Source organism: Choloepus didactylus, chromosome 14 (genome assembly GCF_015220235.1).
Source record: "Choloepus didactylus isolate mChoDid1 chromosome 14, mChoDid1.pri, whole genome shotgun sequence".
Classification (NCBI taxonomy): Eukaryota; Metazoa; Chordata; class Mammalia; order Pilosa; family Megalonychidae; genus Choloepus; species Choloepus didactylus.
The window spans coordinates 29,744,078-29,759,141 of record NC_051320.1 but is presented as its reverse complement, the minus strand read 5'-3'; the positions used below and the strand labels follow the sequence as shown (position 1 = coordinate 29,759,141).

At 36.5% G+C, this 15,064-nt stretch overlaps 1 protein-coding gene across 13 annotated transcripts in view; it reads left to right on the top strand.

Moving 5' to 3' along the window:
* Positions 1–15,064, top strand: part of STAU2 (staufen double-stranded RNA binding protein 2) — a 368,399-nt gene that overhangs the window by 280,931 nt on the left and 72,404 nt on the right. The window contains exon 13 of one of the 13 annotated variants that reach the window (XM_037802426.1): positions 10,978–11,010. The exons of the other annotated variants lie outside the window; for them this stretch is intronic. Coding sequence (XP_037658354.1) covers positions 10,978–10,995 — 18 coding nt within the window. The 3' untranslated portion in view covers positions 10,996–11,010. Of the gene's footprint in view, positions 1–10,977; positions 11,011–15,064 lie in introns of those variants that run through there. 13 annotated transcript variants of the gene reach the window in all.

Here is a 15,064-nt window from a genome sequence, read left to right as displayed (position 1 = left end):
TTGCAAGTCTCAGGAGCCATACGCCAATACCAAAGACTTGTGGGTCAGTAGCAGAGACAAACTGTGGCAGGACTGAACTGAAGGATTAGACTATTGCAGTAGCTTTAAAACTCTAGGATCATCAGGGAGATTTGATTGTTAGGGCCACCCCCCCTCCCCGACTGCCCAGAAACACGCCCCACATACAGGGCAGGTAACACCAACTACACACGCAAGCTTGGTACACCAATTGGGCCCCACAAGACTCACTCCCCCACTCACCAAAAAGGCTAAGCAGGGGAGATCTGGCTTGTGGAGAACAGGTGGCTCGTGGACGCCACCTGCTGGTTAGTTAGAGAAAGTGTACTCCACGAAGCTGTAGATCTGATAAATTAGAGATAAGGACTTCAACTGGTCTACAAACCATAAAAGAACCCTATCAAGGTCAGCAAATGCCACGAGGCCAAAAACAACAGAAAATTATAAAGCATATGAAAAAACCAGACGATATGGATAACCCAAGCCCAAGCACCCAAATCAAAAGACCAGAAGAGACACACCTAGAGCAGCTACTCAAAGAACTAAAGATGAACAATGAGACCATAGTACGGGATATGAAGGAAATCAAGAAGACCCTAGAAGAGCATAAAGAAGACATTGCAAGACTAAATAAAAAATGGATGATCTTATGGAAATTAAAGAAACTGTTGACCAAATTAAAAAGATTCTGGACACTCATAGTACAAGACTAGAGGAAGTTGAACAACGAATCAGTGACCTGGAAGATGACAGAATGGAAAATGAAAGCATAAAAGAAAGAATGGGGAAAAAAATTGAAAAACTCGAAATGGACCTCAGGGATATGATAGATAATATGAAACGTCCGAATATAAGACTCATTGGTGTCCCAGAAGGGGAAGAAAAGGGTAAAGGTCTAGGAAGAGTATTCAAAGAAATTGTTGGGGAAAACTTCCCAAATCTTCTAAACAACATAAATACACAAATCATAAATGCTCAGCGAACTCCAAATAGAATAAATCCAAAAAAACCCACTCCGAGACATATACTGATCACACTGTCAAACATAGAAGAGAAGGAGCAAGTTCTGAAAGCAGCAAGAGAAAAGCAATTCACCACATACAAAGGAAACAGCATAAGACTAAGTAGTGATTACTCAGCAGCCACCATGGAGGCGAGAAGGCAGTGGCACGATATATTTAAAATTCTGAGTGAGAGGAATTTCCAGCCAAGAATACTTTATCCAGCAAAGCTCTCCTTCAAATTTGAGGGAGAGCTTAAATTTTTCACAGACAAAGAAATGCTGAGAGAATTTGCTAACAAGAGACCTGCCCTACTGGAGATACTAAAGGGAGCCCTACAGACAGAGAAACAAAGACAGGACAGAGAGACTTGGAGAAAGGTTCAGTACTAAAGAGATTCGGTATGGGTACAATAAAGGATATTAATAGAGAGAGGGAAAAATATGGCAAACATAATCCAAAGGATAAGATGGCCGATTCAAGAAATGCCTTCACGGTTTTAACGTTGAATGTAAATGGATTAAACTCCCCAATTAAAAGATATAGATTCGCAGAATGGATCAAAAAAATGAACCATCAATATGTTGCATACAAGAGACTCATCTTAGACACAGGGACACAAAGAAACTGAAAGTGAAAGGATGGAAAAAAATATTTCATGCAAGCTACAGCCAAAAGAAAGCAGGTGTAGCAATATTAATCTCAGATAAATAGACTTCAAATGCAGGGATGTTTTGAGAGACAAAGAAGGCCACTACATACTAATAAAAGGGGCAATTCAGCAAGAAGAAATAACAATCGTAAATGTCTATGCACCCAATCAAGGTGCCACAAAATACATGAGAGAAACATTGGCAAAACTAAAGGAAGCAATTGATGTTTCCACAATAATTGTGGGAGACTTCAACACATCACTCTCTCCTATAGATAGATCAACCAGACAGAAGACCAATAAGGAAATTGAAAACCTAAACAATCTGATAAATGAATTAGATTTAACAGACATCTACAGGACATTACATCCCAAATCACCAGGATACACATACTTTTCTAGTGCTCACGGAACTTTCTCCAGAATAGATCATATGCTGGGACATAAAACAAGCCTCAATAAATTTAAAAAGATTGAAATTATTCAAAGCACATTCTCTGACCACAATGGAATACAATTAGAAGTCAATCACCATCAGAGACTTAGAAAATTCACAAATACCTGGAGGTTAAACAACACACTCCTAAACAATCAGTGGGTTAAAGAAGAAATAGCAAGAGAAATTGCTAAATATATAGAGACGAATGAAAATGAGAACACAACATACCAAAACCTATGGGATGCAGCAAAAGCAGTGCTAAGGGGGAAATTTATAGCACTAAACGCATATATTAAAAAGGAAGAAAGAGCCAAAATCAAAGAACTAATGGATCAACTGAAGAAGCTAGAAAATGAACAGCAAACCAATCCTAAACCAAGTACAAGAAAAGAAATAACAAGGATTAAAGCAGAAATAAATGACATAGAGAACAAAAAAACAATAGAAAGGATAAATATCACCAAAAGTTGGTTCTTTGAGAAGATCAACAAGATTGACAAGCCCCTAACTAGACTGACAAAATCAAAAAGAGAGAAGACCCATATAAACAAAATAATGAATGAAAAAGGTGACATAACTGCAGATCCTGAAGAAATTTAAAAAATTATAAGAGGATATTATGAACAACTGTATGGCAACAAACTGGATAATGTAGAAGAAATGGACAATTTCCTGGAAACATATGAACAACCTAGACTGACCAGAGAAGAAATAGAAGACCTCAACCAACCCATCACAAGCAAAGAGGTCCAATCAGTCATCAAAAATCTTCCCACAAATAAATGCCCAGGGCCAGATGGCTTCACAGGGGAATTCTACCAAACTTTCCAGAAAGAACTGACACCAATCTTACTCAAACTCTTTCAAAACATTGAAAAAAATGGAACACTACCTAACTCATTTTATGAAGCTAACATCAATCTAATACCAAAACCAGGCAAAGATGCTACAAAAAAGGAAAACTACCGGCCAATCTCCCTAATGAATATAGATGCAAAAATCCTCAACAAAATACTTGCAAATCGAATCCAAAGACACATTAAAAAAATCATACACCATGACCAAGTGGGGTTCATTCCAGGCATGCAAGGATGGTTCAACATAAGAAAAACAATCAATGTATTACAACACATTAAAAACTCGAAAGGGAAAAATCAATTGATCATCTCAATAGATGCTGAAAAAGCATTTGACAAAATCCAACATCCGTTTTTGATAAAAACACTTCAAAAGGTAGGAATTGAAGGAAACTTCCTCAACATGATAAAGAGCATATATGAAAAACCCACAGCCAGCATAGTACTCAATGGTGAGAGACTGAAAGCCTTCCCTCTAAGATCAGGAACAAGACAAGGATGCCCGCTGTCACCACTGTTATTCAACATTGTGCTGGAAGTGCTAGCCAGGGCAATCCGGCAAGACAAAGAAATAAAAGGCATCCAAATTGGAAAAGAAGAAGTAAAACTGTCATTGTTTGCAGATGATATGATCTTATATCTAGAAAACCCTGAGAAATCAACGATACACCTACTAGAGCTAATAAACAAATTTAGCAAAGTAGCGGGATACAAGATTAATGCACATAAGTCAGTAATGTTTCTATATGCTAGAAATGAACAAACTGAAGAGACACTCAAGAAAAAGATACCATTTTCAATAGCAACTAAAAAAATCAAGTACCTAGGAATAAACTTAACCAAAGATGTAAAAGACCTATACAAAGAAAACTACATAACTCTACTAAAAGAAATAGAAGGGGACCTTAAAAGATGGAAAAATATTCCATGTTCATGGATAGGAAGGCTAAATGTCATTAAGATGTCAATTCTACCCAAACTCATCTACAGATTCAATGCAATCCCAATCAAAATTCCAACAACCTACTTTGCAGACTTGGAAAAGCTAGTTATCAAATTTATTTGGAAAGGGAAGATGCCTCGAATTGCTAAAGACACTCTAAAAAAGAAAAACGAAGTGGGAGGACTTACACTCCCTGACTTTGAAGCTTATTATAAAGCCACAGTTGCCAAAACAGCATGGTACTGGCACAAAGATAGACATATAGATCAATGGAATCGAATTGAGAATTCAGAGATAGACCCTCAGATCTATGGCCGACTGATCTTTGATAAGGCCCCCAAAGTCACCGAACTGAGCCACAATGGTCTTTTCAACAAATGGGGCTGGGAGAGTTGGATATCCATATCCAAAAGAATGAAAGAGGACCCCTACCTCACCCCCTACACAAAAATTAACTCAAAATGGACCAAAGATCTCAATATAAAAGAAAGTACCATAAAACTCCTAGAAGATAATGTAGGAAAACATCTTCAAGACCTTGTATTAGGAGGCCACTTCCTAGACTTTACACCCAAAGCACAAGCAACAAAAGAGAAAATAGATAAATGGGAATTCCTCAAGCTTAGAAGTTTCTGCACCTCAAAGGAATTTCTCAAAAAGGTAAAGAGGCATCCAACTCAATGGGAAAAAATTTTTGGAAACCATGTATCTGACAAAAGACTGATATCTTGCATATACAAAGAAATCCTACAACTCAATGACAATAGTACAGACAGCCCAATTATAAAATGGGCAAAAGATATGAAAAGACAGTTCTCTGAAGAGGAAATACAAATGGCCAAGAAACACATGAAAAAATGTTCAGCTTCACTAGCTATTAGAGAGATGCAAATTAAGACCACAATGAGATACCATCTAACACCGGTTAGAATGGCTGCCATTAAACAAACAGGAAACTACAAATGCTGGAGGGGATGTGGAGAAATTGGAACTCTTATTCATTGTTGGTGGGACTGTAAAATGGTTCAGCCACTCTGGAAGTCAGTCTGGCAGTTCCTTAGAAAAGTAGATATAGAGCTACCATTCGATCCAGCGATTGCAATTCTCGGTATATACCCGGAAGATCGGAAAGCAGTGACACGAACAGATATCTGCACGCCAATGTCATAGCAGCATTATTCACAATTGCCAAGAGATGGAAACAACCCAAATGTCCTTCAACAGATGAGTGGATAAATAAAATGTGGTATATACACACGATGGAATACTACGCGGCAGTAAGAAGGAACGATCTGGTGAAACATATGACAACATGGATGAACCTTGAAGACATAATGCTGAGCGAAATAAGCCAGGCACAAAAAGAGAAATATTATATGCTACCACTAATGTGAACTTTGAAAAATGTAAAACAAATGGTTTATAATGTAGAATGTAGGGGAACTAGCAGTAGAGAGCAATTAAGGAAGGGGGAACAATAATCCAAGAAGAACAGATAAGCTATTTAACGTTCTGGGGATGCCCAGAAATGACTATGGTCTGTTAATTTCTGATGGATGTAGTAGGAACAAGTTCACTGAAATGTTGCTATATTATGTAACTTTCTTGGGGTAAAGTAGGAACATGTTGGAAGTTAAGCAGTTATCTTAGGTTAGTTGTCTTTTTCTTACTCCCTTGCTATGGTCTCTTTGAAATGTTCTTTTATTGTATGTTTGTTTTCTTTTTAACTTTTTTTTTCATACAGTTGATTTGAAAAAAGAAGGGAAAGTTAAAAAAAAAAAAAAAGAAAAGAAAAAAGACAAACAAGGAAAAAAAAAAAAAAAGATGTAGTGCCCCCTTGAGGAGCCTGTGGAGAATGCAGGGGTATTCGCCTACCCCACCTCCATGGTTGCTAACATGACCACAGACATAGGGGACTGGTGGTTTGATGGGTTGAGCCCTCTACCATAAGTTTTACCCTTGGGAAGACGGTTGCTGCAATGGAGAGGCTAGGCCTCCCTGTATTTGTGCCTAAGAGTCTCCTCCTGAATGCCTCTTTGTTGCTCAGATGTGGCCCTCTCTCTCTGGCTAAGCCAACTTGAAAGGTGAAATCACTGCCCTCCCCACTACGTGGGATCAGACACCCAGGGAAGTGAATCTCCCTGGCAACGTGGAATATGACTCCCGGGGAGGAATGTAGACCCGGCATCGTGGGATGGAGAACATCTTCTTGACCAAAAGGGGGATGTGAAAGGAAATGAAATAAGCTTCAGTGGCAGAGAGATTCCAAAACGAGCCGAGAGATCACTCTGGTGGGCACTCTTACGCACACTTTAGACAACCTTTTTTAGGTTCTAAAGAATTGGGGTAGCTGGTGGTGGATACCTGAAACTATTAAACTACAACCCAGAACCCATGAATCTCGAAGACAGTTGTATAAAAATGTAGCTTATGAGGGGTGACAGTGGGATTGGGAATGCCATAAGGACCAAACTCCACTTTGTCTAGTTTATGGATGGATGTGTAGAAAAGTAGAGGAAGCAAACAAACAGACAAAGGTACCTAGTGTTCTTTTTTACTTCAATTGCTCTTTTTCACTCTAATTATTATTCTTGTTATTTTTGTGTGTGTGCTAATGAAGGTGTCAGGGATTGATTTAGGTGATGAATGTACAACTATGTAATGGTACTGTAAACAATCGAAAGTACAATTTGTTTTGTATGACTGCGTGGTATGTGAATATATCTCAATAAAATGATGATTAAAAAAAAAATGATACTTGGTAAGAAGGAACGAGGTCATGAAACATATGACAACATGGATGAACCTTGAAGACATAATGCTGCGCGAAATAAGCCGACACAAAAAGAGAGATGTTGTATGTTACCACTAATGTGAACTCCGTGAAAAATGTAAAATAAATATTTTATATTGTAGAATGTAGGGGACCCAGAGATAGACAGCAACTAGTGAATGGGGAAAATAATCTAATAAGAACAGATAAGCTGTTGAGGGTAATCTCAATGTTATGGGAATGCTCGGGAATGATTATGGTTTGCAAACTTTCTTGGGTATGGTAGGATCATGTTGGAAGCAATGTAGTTATTTTAGGTTATTTGTTTTTCTTATTCCTTTGTTTGGACATGGTTTATTAATTTTCTTGTGGTATGGTAGGAACATGTTGGAAGCAAAGTAGTTATTTTAGGTTATTTATTTTTCTTAATCCTTTGCTTTGGTTTTGTTTGAAATGTTGTGTTTTGTTGTTTTTTTTTTTCTTTTAATTTTTTGATAAAGTTAAAAATTTTAAAAAAGATTAAAAATTATACTTGGAAAATTAGATATCCTTATGAAAAATTTTGAGACCCTTGTCTCCTATCTTATGAAAAAATTAACTCAAAATGGGTAACAGACTTAAGTGTATAACCCCAGACTGTAAAATTTATGAAAGAACACATGGGAGAAAATTTCCATCACCTTGGGTTAGTCAGAGTTCTCAGATACAACACAAAAAGCACAATTCATAAAAGAAGAAATTGGTAAACTTGACTTCATCAAAATTTCAATACTTTTGTGCTTCTAAAGACATCATAAAGAAGATGAAAAGACAAGCTATTGACTAGGAAAAACTATTACAAATTATCTGTCTGATAACTAGCTTCTAACTAGGCTCTGTAAAGAACTCATAATACATTAATAAGGCAACACAATTAAAATGGATAAATGACATGAATAGACATTTCACTAAAGAAAATATAGGACTGGCTTATAAGCACCTGAAGAGATGCTCAACGTCATTAGCCATCAGAGAAAGGCAAAGTAAAAACACAGTGAGATACCACGTCACACCCGCTAAAGTGACTCTACTTACAAAGGCAGACAGTAACACACATAGGTGAGGATATGGAGAAACTAGAAACCTCACGGATTGCTGGTGGTAATGTAAAGTTGGGCACTCACTTTGGAAAATGGTTTGTCAGTTTCTTAAAAATTAGACATAATTTACCATATGATCCAGCAATTCCACTCCATGATATCTATCCCCGAAATTAACCTATGTTCACACAAAGACTTGTAGTAGCCAAAAAGTGAAAACCATCTCAATGTCCAGTGACTAGTAAATGATTAAACATCATGTGGTATATCCATACAATGAAATACTATTCAGCAATAAAAAGGAATGAATTATTTTTCAACTATCAAAAAATTAAAACAAACAAAAAAACACATTTCAAACAAAACAAAGCAAAGGATTAAGAAAAACAAATAACCTAAAATAACTACTTTGCTTCCAACATGTTCCTACCATACCCCAAGAAAATTAATAAACCATATCCAAAGGAATAAGAAAAACAAATAATCTAAAATACCTACATTGTTTCCAACATGTTCCTACCATACCCCAAGAAAATTTACAAACCATAATCAAACAAAGATATAAGAAAAACCAAATAACCTAAATTAACTACATTGAAGCTAATTTTAAATGCAATAGCTTTTTAAAAAAATTTTTGATGAAGTAAAAAAAAAAATGTAACAAATTACTGATACATGCTACAGCATGGATGAACTTCAAAAACATTAAGTAATATGAAAGATGGTAGACACAAGTGACCACGTATTGCATGATTCCTCTTATATAAAATTTCCAGAAAAGGCAAATTATCTCTAGAGACAAAAAGCAGATCATTGGTTGCCTTGGGCTGGGGGTGGGAGCAGGGATTGACTGCAAATGGACACTGAGAAACTTTTTGCACTGATAGAAATGGTCTAAGACTAGATTGTAGTGATGCTTGCACAACTTTATAAATTTACTAAAATTAAAATGGGTGAATTTTATGGTATACAAATTATACCTTAATAAAGCTGTTTAAAAATATCTTAAGCTTCAGAAAACCATTCGTGATAATGGAAATTTTAATAAGCAATAATTTGTTTGGGTTAGGAACCTCGAGGGATTCTCAAGCAGATTCTCTGGGGCAGGGCAGGGGGTATTGTTAAAATTTGGGGAAAGGTAGAGTGGAAAAACAGGTATTATCATGGGTTTCTAGGTCCATGACTTCCGTATCTCCTCTGTGCTCAGCCCTCTTAACACTTGCATGTATCACAAGCCTAAGGACTTGAGCTGGGTCATTTCTTCCAACCCTTCTTGCCTCTTATTTCCAGTTTTCTTAGCTTCAGCTTTGTGACTTGCCTCAAATTTCCTATGTTCCTGACCTCAATTCCTGTTAATTATTGCTCCACCCTAACACTTGATCATCATGTTTCCTACAACCTGGCCCAATAAACTGACCCTGACTTCTGATTATTCCCCTTGCTTAACTTGTTTCATTAATTTTTACAAACTTTAAAAAAAAAAAAAAAAATCTGCCGTTTTTAACCCCAGGCTACACTCTAGCTCTGATTAAGCTTACACATGGCTCAAAAGGAAAGCCCCTTCTTTGATTCTTTTGGAGGATGGTGACTTAGGTTTTTGATATATTAAACTGGAGGTCTAGGAATGATATTTAATAGAAAACTGAAGATTTGACATTAGAGCAGCAGTGAGAAATTAGAGATAAAGATGTAGATTTGGTCCCCAAGTAAGTATTAAAAAACAGGAATGAGCCAAGACATGACCTTGTGTGATACTACAGAGGTGATGGAGAAAGATTAGAAACCAGGAAATGGCCAATTTTTTTCAAAGAATTACAAATTTTAAGTTTGTACAAGAGGATTTTATTTTACCTTGAATTCTCTAGGTTAATCATTGTCAAGCAAACTAACTGCTTGGAAGAAAACTAATAGACATGGAACATACCAGTTTGGGAAATTCCTAGTGTTATAAAAAAAATTCCGTCTAAAATCCTCAATGTGAAGGAAAATTTATGTTTGTCTATTTTCTCTTAAGAAGCTGATCTCTACATTTAGGTCTTTTAAAGGAGATAGACCTTAATGCAAAACACAAAACCAGACTATGCAATTGCCTCCCCCACTAGGTGGCAAAAGTAAGCTGCCAGAAAAGGACAGAATAGCAGGACTCTTACACCCTGCTTTGATCGCTTCGTCCTGAGCAAGGTGTCCTTAAAACCATAATTTTGTAAAGCTTAAACACTCTCTACATTTGTAATAATATCTTTATTCTATGTGATACCTAAGGTCTCTTGCAAAGTAGAGGAAGTAAGGGTGAAGCCACACCTCATGTTGAATTTCGGTAGCAAACATGGATGTTTGGGGACATTTAGTATTCTTTTACATAAGAGAAAATTACTGTGGTCCTTCACAGTTTTGTCTTTAGAGCCCTTGAGAAATGCTGACTACTGAAGAACCCTGAGCTAAATTATCAACTCTATTTTCAGTAAGCTACTATGTCTGGTAGTAACCTGTAAGGAGCTATCAGAAGTCATTTTTATAGCAGTATCTGTCACTAGGTTGCTTTCCCTTCTGGTCTTTCATGAATATAAAATGTTTTGGGAGGTCTGATTTAATTATATGGGACTTGGAATACACTTAAAAAGAGCCTCAGACAAAATAGCATGTTCAAAGTATGTTATCCAAAACTGTCCTTTATTAAAGGGTTCCCAAATAACAATATTGGTGATTTCCCTTCTCTTTGGAGTATTTTAGTTTCTTTTTATGTGTCTTTTATTGGTTCTTTTGTCTCCAGATGTCTTTGAAAAGGGAACAGACTATTCCTTTTTTTTTCCCAGTAGAAATTGGTTATGTTCCTATTATTTTTAAGCCCGGGCCATCAGAGAGTAGTGGAGTTTCCCTGGTGCTGTTCTACAAAGCCAGAATGGTATCAAGATTGGGGAAACATTTTTCAAATCTCAGCCAAGAGGCAAATTTTCAGTTTCTTCCCCTAAAAAACATACTCAGACATTAGCATTGCATCACTTGTCAGAATCTTTATTTAATATTCAACAAATATTTATGCAGTATCTCTTTGTGCTTAAAAAAAAAAAAAAGTACTGTTGCTTTTTAAACAAGGGGTAAGATGTTTGGGTGTTTGTTTGTTTGTTTGTTTTGGATGAGTGATTTTCAAGTTGTGATTCACTGCTTAAGTTGATTCCTTGGAAGAAAACTCCATTTTATTAATTCTTCCTTTACAGGCTTTTCAATTTGTGTAGATGATGGAACTCTGAACAGAATTGAGAATCATGTGTCATCCCAGGAAATGAGCCATGCTATTACTGTAAGCCTCATTGATTTGGGAGGTTTAAAATTTGACCACTTCAATAGGTTAGTGAAGCAAAACTTCCTTATAAAGCACTTCAGTGCACCAAGTATTCATTTATATTTTGTGCCATACAGTGTCCCAGGTACACTTGGATATGTTGTTCACAGTTACCAGGAAAACCTATCATTCAGGGCCTGTTAACTTAGTCCTGACGTTAGTATTGTTATGGGCTTCTGCTGTCCCATTTTATGAATGAGCCCAATCTCTAGTCTTACCTCCAATTGAGCTTATAATTCAGACATTAATCATTCCTCGTGTTTGCTTCTGACAGGAGATTAAAGACAGTAACAGTTTTTGCCAGTGGCTTCTACTGCAACTGTTCAAATACGAATAAATCTGATATAAAAGATTATGATTACAGAAAAGTTAATTAGTTCAGTAAACCTTTATAGAATGCCTGCTGCATGCAAGGCAGCGTGACAATTGTGGATATGCAGATCTACAAATGTGCCTGAGAAATGGATGCTGCCCTTAAGAATTGATCATGGTGATCAGAAGATCTATAAAGCAAATAAAAGATAACTGGCCTATGAAAAATATAAGAAAAATGTTTAAGGAATTTGGGGAGCAGGGCAGGGATGATTTTGACTAGGAAAATGTTACACAGAAGGTGGCCTTTGAAGGATGAGCCATGTGTCACTCTAGGAGATGGAGGAAAAGGCAGTCAATTTGGCAGTGGGATTGGCATGAGCCCAGGCGCTGAGTGGGAGAAGCAATGCTCATTTAATTGACAGGATCCTTTGGTTGAAGTACAGCAGTGGCCTTTGGACGTTAGTGGGAACAAAAACTAGAATGATAGGTAACGGTCAGACTGTGAAGTGTCTTGGACATCAGAGCAGAGGATTTGGATCCTATCCAGTGGGTCATGGGATGCCACCGAAAATTTGCAAACATACAAGGCAGTTATGGCTAGTTTATTTTTATAGGGTATTTACATATAAGCAATTTTCTTGAATGAGAAATAGCTTAGAAAACTAATCTGAGAAATATCCTTTTTCTAGTTCTTCTAAAATTCAGTAGAGTAAGTAACATAAGAATGCCTTATTGATAATATCACTTATTATTACCTGGCTTAAATCATTTAGTTTTCTCTTTAGTTGGAAACATGTGCACTAAAATATTAGTCAATAAAGAAAAATCCTACTGTAATACCATGGATATTGGTTCTGCCCCTCCATTACTAGCCTTAAAAAAGAATTCCAATTTTAAGAAAATATTTTTCACAAATTAAGTAATTAGATCCTAGGTGTTTTGAATATCGTAGGAAGGAACCCAGAGAAGCATCCCCTTGTGTACTACTTCTGGATAACCCCACAACGGCTTATAGAAATGGAAACCACTTCTTTCTTGTTCCCATGTGGAATAATAGGTTCTTTCCTCAGGATTAGCTGCTCCTGGAGAAAAAATCACAGATAGATGAAAAAGCCTTAATTTGCATTTATATTTTGGTTGACATTTCTGGGCCAAAAGAGAAATTGGCAAATGGCCCGGGCCAAAGAACAATCATCTTATTAAACATGCTTTGTGAAATACTTGTTGAATTTTGCACTTTTTTCCCCCATTAAGGCTCGAATTGTGGATTCCATGATAGGTAAGGGAGAACAGAGGCAAAAAGAAGTTCTTTCTCTGGAAAATGTTAGCCATAGTCACAGAATATGCTCCCAAAACTCTGACTTAGGCTTTTGCAACTTCAGAATTGTAAATTCTGTTATACAATGCTTTACACAATGGGGAAGATGTACAGAGAAGTGAGACTTTGTACTGGTAGGCTTCTTTCATAGATGAGGCATTTGGTGTGTGTATATAGTGTGTATACCATAATAGTGACAAACGTAATAGATATTTAAAATGTTAAGACATTGACTATAAATATGCAATTCTAAAATAGATCATACTTGGTCCTTAATATCTATTTTCTTTTTATAGAGGTCTGTTTCCATTTAAAAGCCTAATGTTACCCAAGGTAAATTTTGAAGACCTGAAGTACTTAGTTCTCTTTTTCTTATTAAATAGCATTTTAATGATGGTTCAATACTTTTTTTTGGTGAATATCCAACTGGGAGGGTTTCTGCAGTTTTTTTAAGTAGGAGAGTTTGCCCGAAGGAAGTGTTTTCTTATTACCAAACTAGTTACTTTGAAGTATTTTGCAGATTACATCAGTTCTTATTTGAATTGATACTACAAAAAGACATCTATTGTACATCATTAGTGATGCATTAAATTGGTTATTTATGTTTTAAAGTCTAAGCACAGTAGAATCTTTTGTTTGCCTTCAAAGATTGTTGTTATAATAAAACCTTCTGAAATGAGCAAAGTTGTCTTTTTGGTTTAGTTAATGCATCACTGGAGAACCTAAAGATTTTAGCCTCTAACCATCCAACTCCTTGTTTAGTAGAACATGAGAAAGTTGTATAAATTCCTTTATGTTTTACGGGAAACTTTGTTGCATTTTATTTTGTGTAATCTCTTTATATTCACAGTTAAAAATAATAAAAAGACTTAATGATCATATTGCTAGTTTCTAGTCTTCTAAACATTTGTGCATAATGAGATGAAAATATACTATGCTGTTTTTTCATGTCATATATGTAATATTGACCTTTTATTGTGGCTCCTAAGATCATCCAGTTATTTTTATAATTGGTATTACAACTAAACCATGTATTGGAAACCTTGTTTTCAAATGTTTATTTTTAAAATTTGCTCCAATGATGAAAAGCAGAAGACCAATAATACTTTTTACTAATCCCATCAGTAGAAATTAGTATATTTTGCTAAAGATTTCCCGCTTTCTTCATGTAACCCAATACTAGTTGTGGTTTAACTACAGGAATGGTTAAAGCTTTTGTTTGTTTGTTTGTTTAAATATATATGAGACCATATTCGCTGGATTGAGACTGGCAGACAAAGGATCTCATGCCTTTCTGAATCCCATCGCATAGTGGATGCATCGTTTAATTAGGACTCTCAACAATAACCTCACCTCTGAACTCCCTGAGAAAATTAGGATAACTAAAATAAAGGCCTGGAGCCCTGGCTTTAGAGCTAACCATGACAGTGCCTATCTCCATCTACTCCTTGTCTTCTGACCAGAGTCATTCCTGCCTCTGTGATCTACAGCCCCTCTTCTGGGATATTCTGCTCCTTGTGTAATTTTTGTTTCCCAGCAATTACTGTCTACCTTTAGCAGTTACTTACAAACTAGTAAGAAGTTACTATCTTCTTCTCCTTTCCCTCAACTTACAAATGTCTCCCTCATTCAGAAAAAACCTTCCCCTTTCACTTTGCCTTCTTTTTGAGCTAATGTCTTCTTTTATTCCTTTCCTCAATCGCCAAACTTCTTCGACTTTCTCGCCTCTTACTCACTGATGAACGATACAGTGCACGCAGTATGGTCTCCATGACAACTGCTGTGGCCATGGGCACGATTGTCCTACCAATCGTCAAACACAGCAGCCTGTACTCAGCCTCGCTCTGCGTGACCTTCCCGCAGCCTTGCTTCTGTCCTTCGTGACACCATCTTTTGGTTTGATTGACCCAGCTCTTCCTTTTGGCTCCCTCTCTTCCTCTTGTCCCTTAAATGCAGGTATACCCAAGGTTTTATTCTTGGTACCTTTTTATCCTTGATACCTTGGTTCCTTTTGTGATCTATCCACTTAAATGAATTTCACCATTGTCCAGATTTTCGTGCCCCCCCCAAGTACTGTCTATAACTATGACTCCCTTGCCAGCTCCAGGCTTATGTTTCATGGAATAATTAGAAGATTTATAGACCAGGATTTGACATCTGGTTCTTTACTCATAGACTGGGTCACTTTGGGCAAGATTTTTTAATCTCCCCAAATACCAATTCCCTTGTTTACAAAGTAAGGACTATAATTATTGGTCTATGTGTTTGTCTTAATGAATAGTATACTTAATCTTTTTATATCAGCCCCTTGCAGGCCAGTTACATTTAA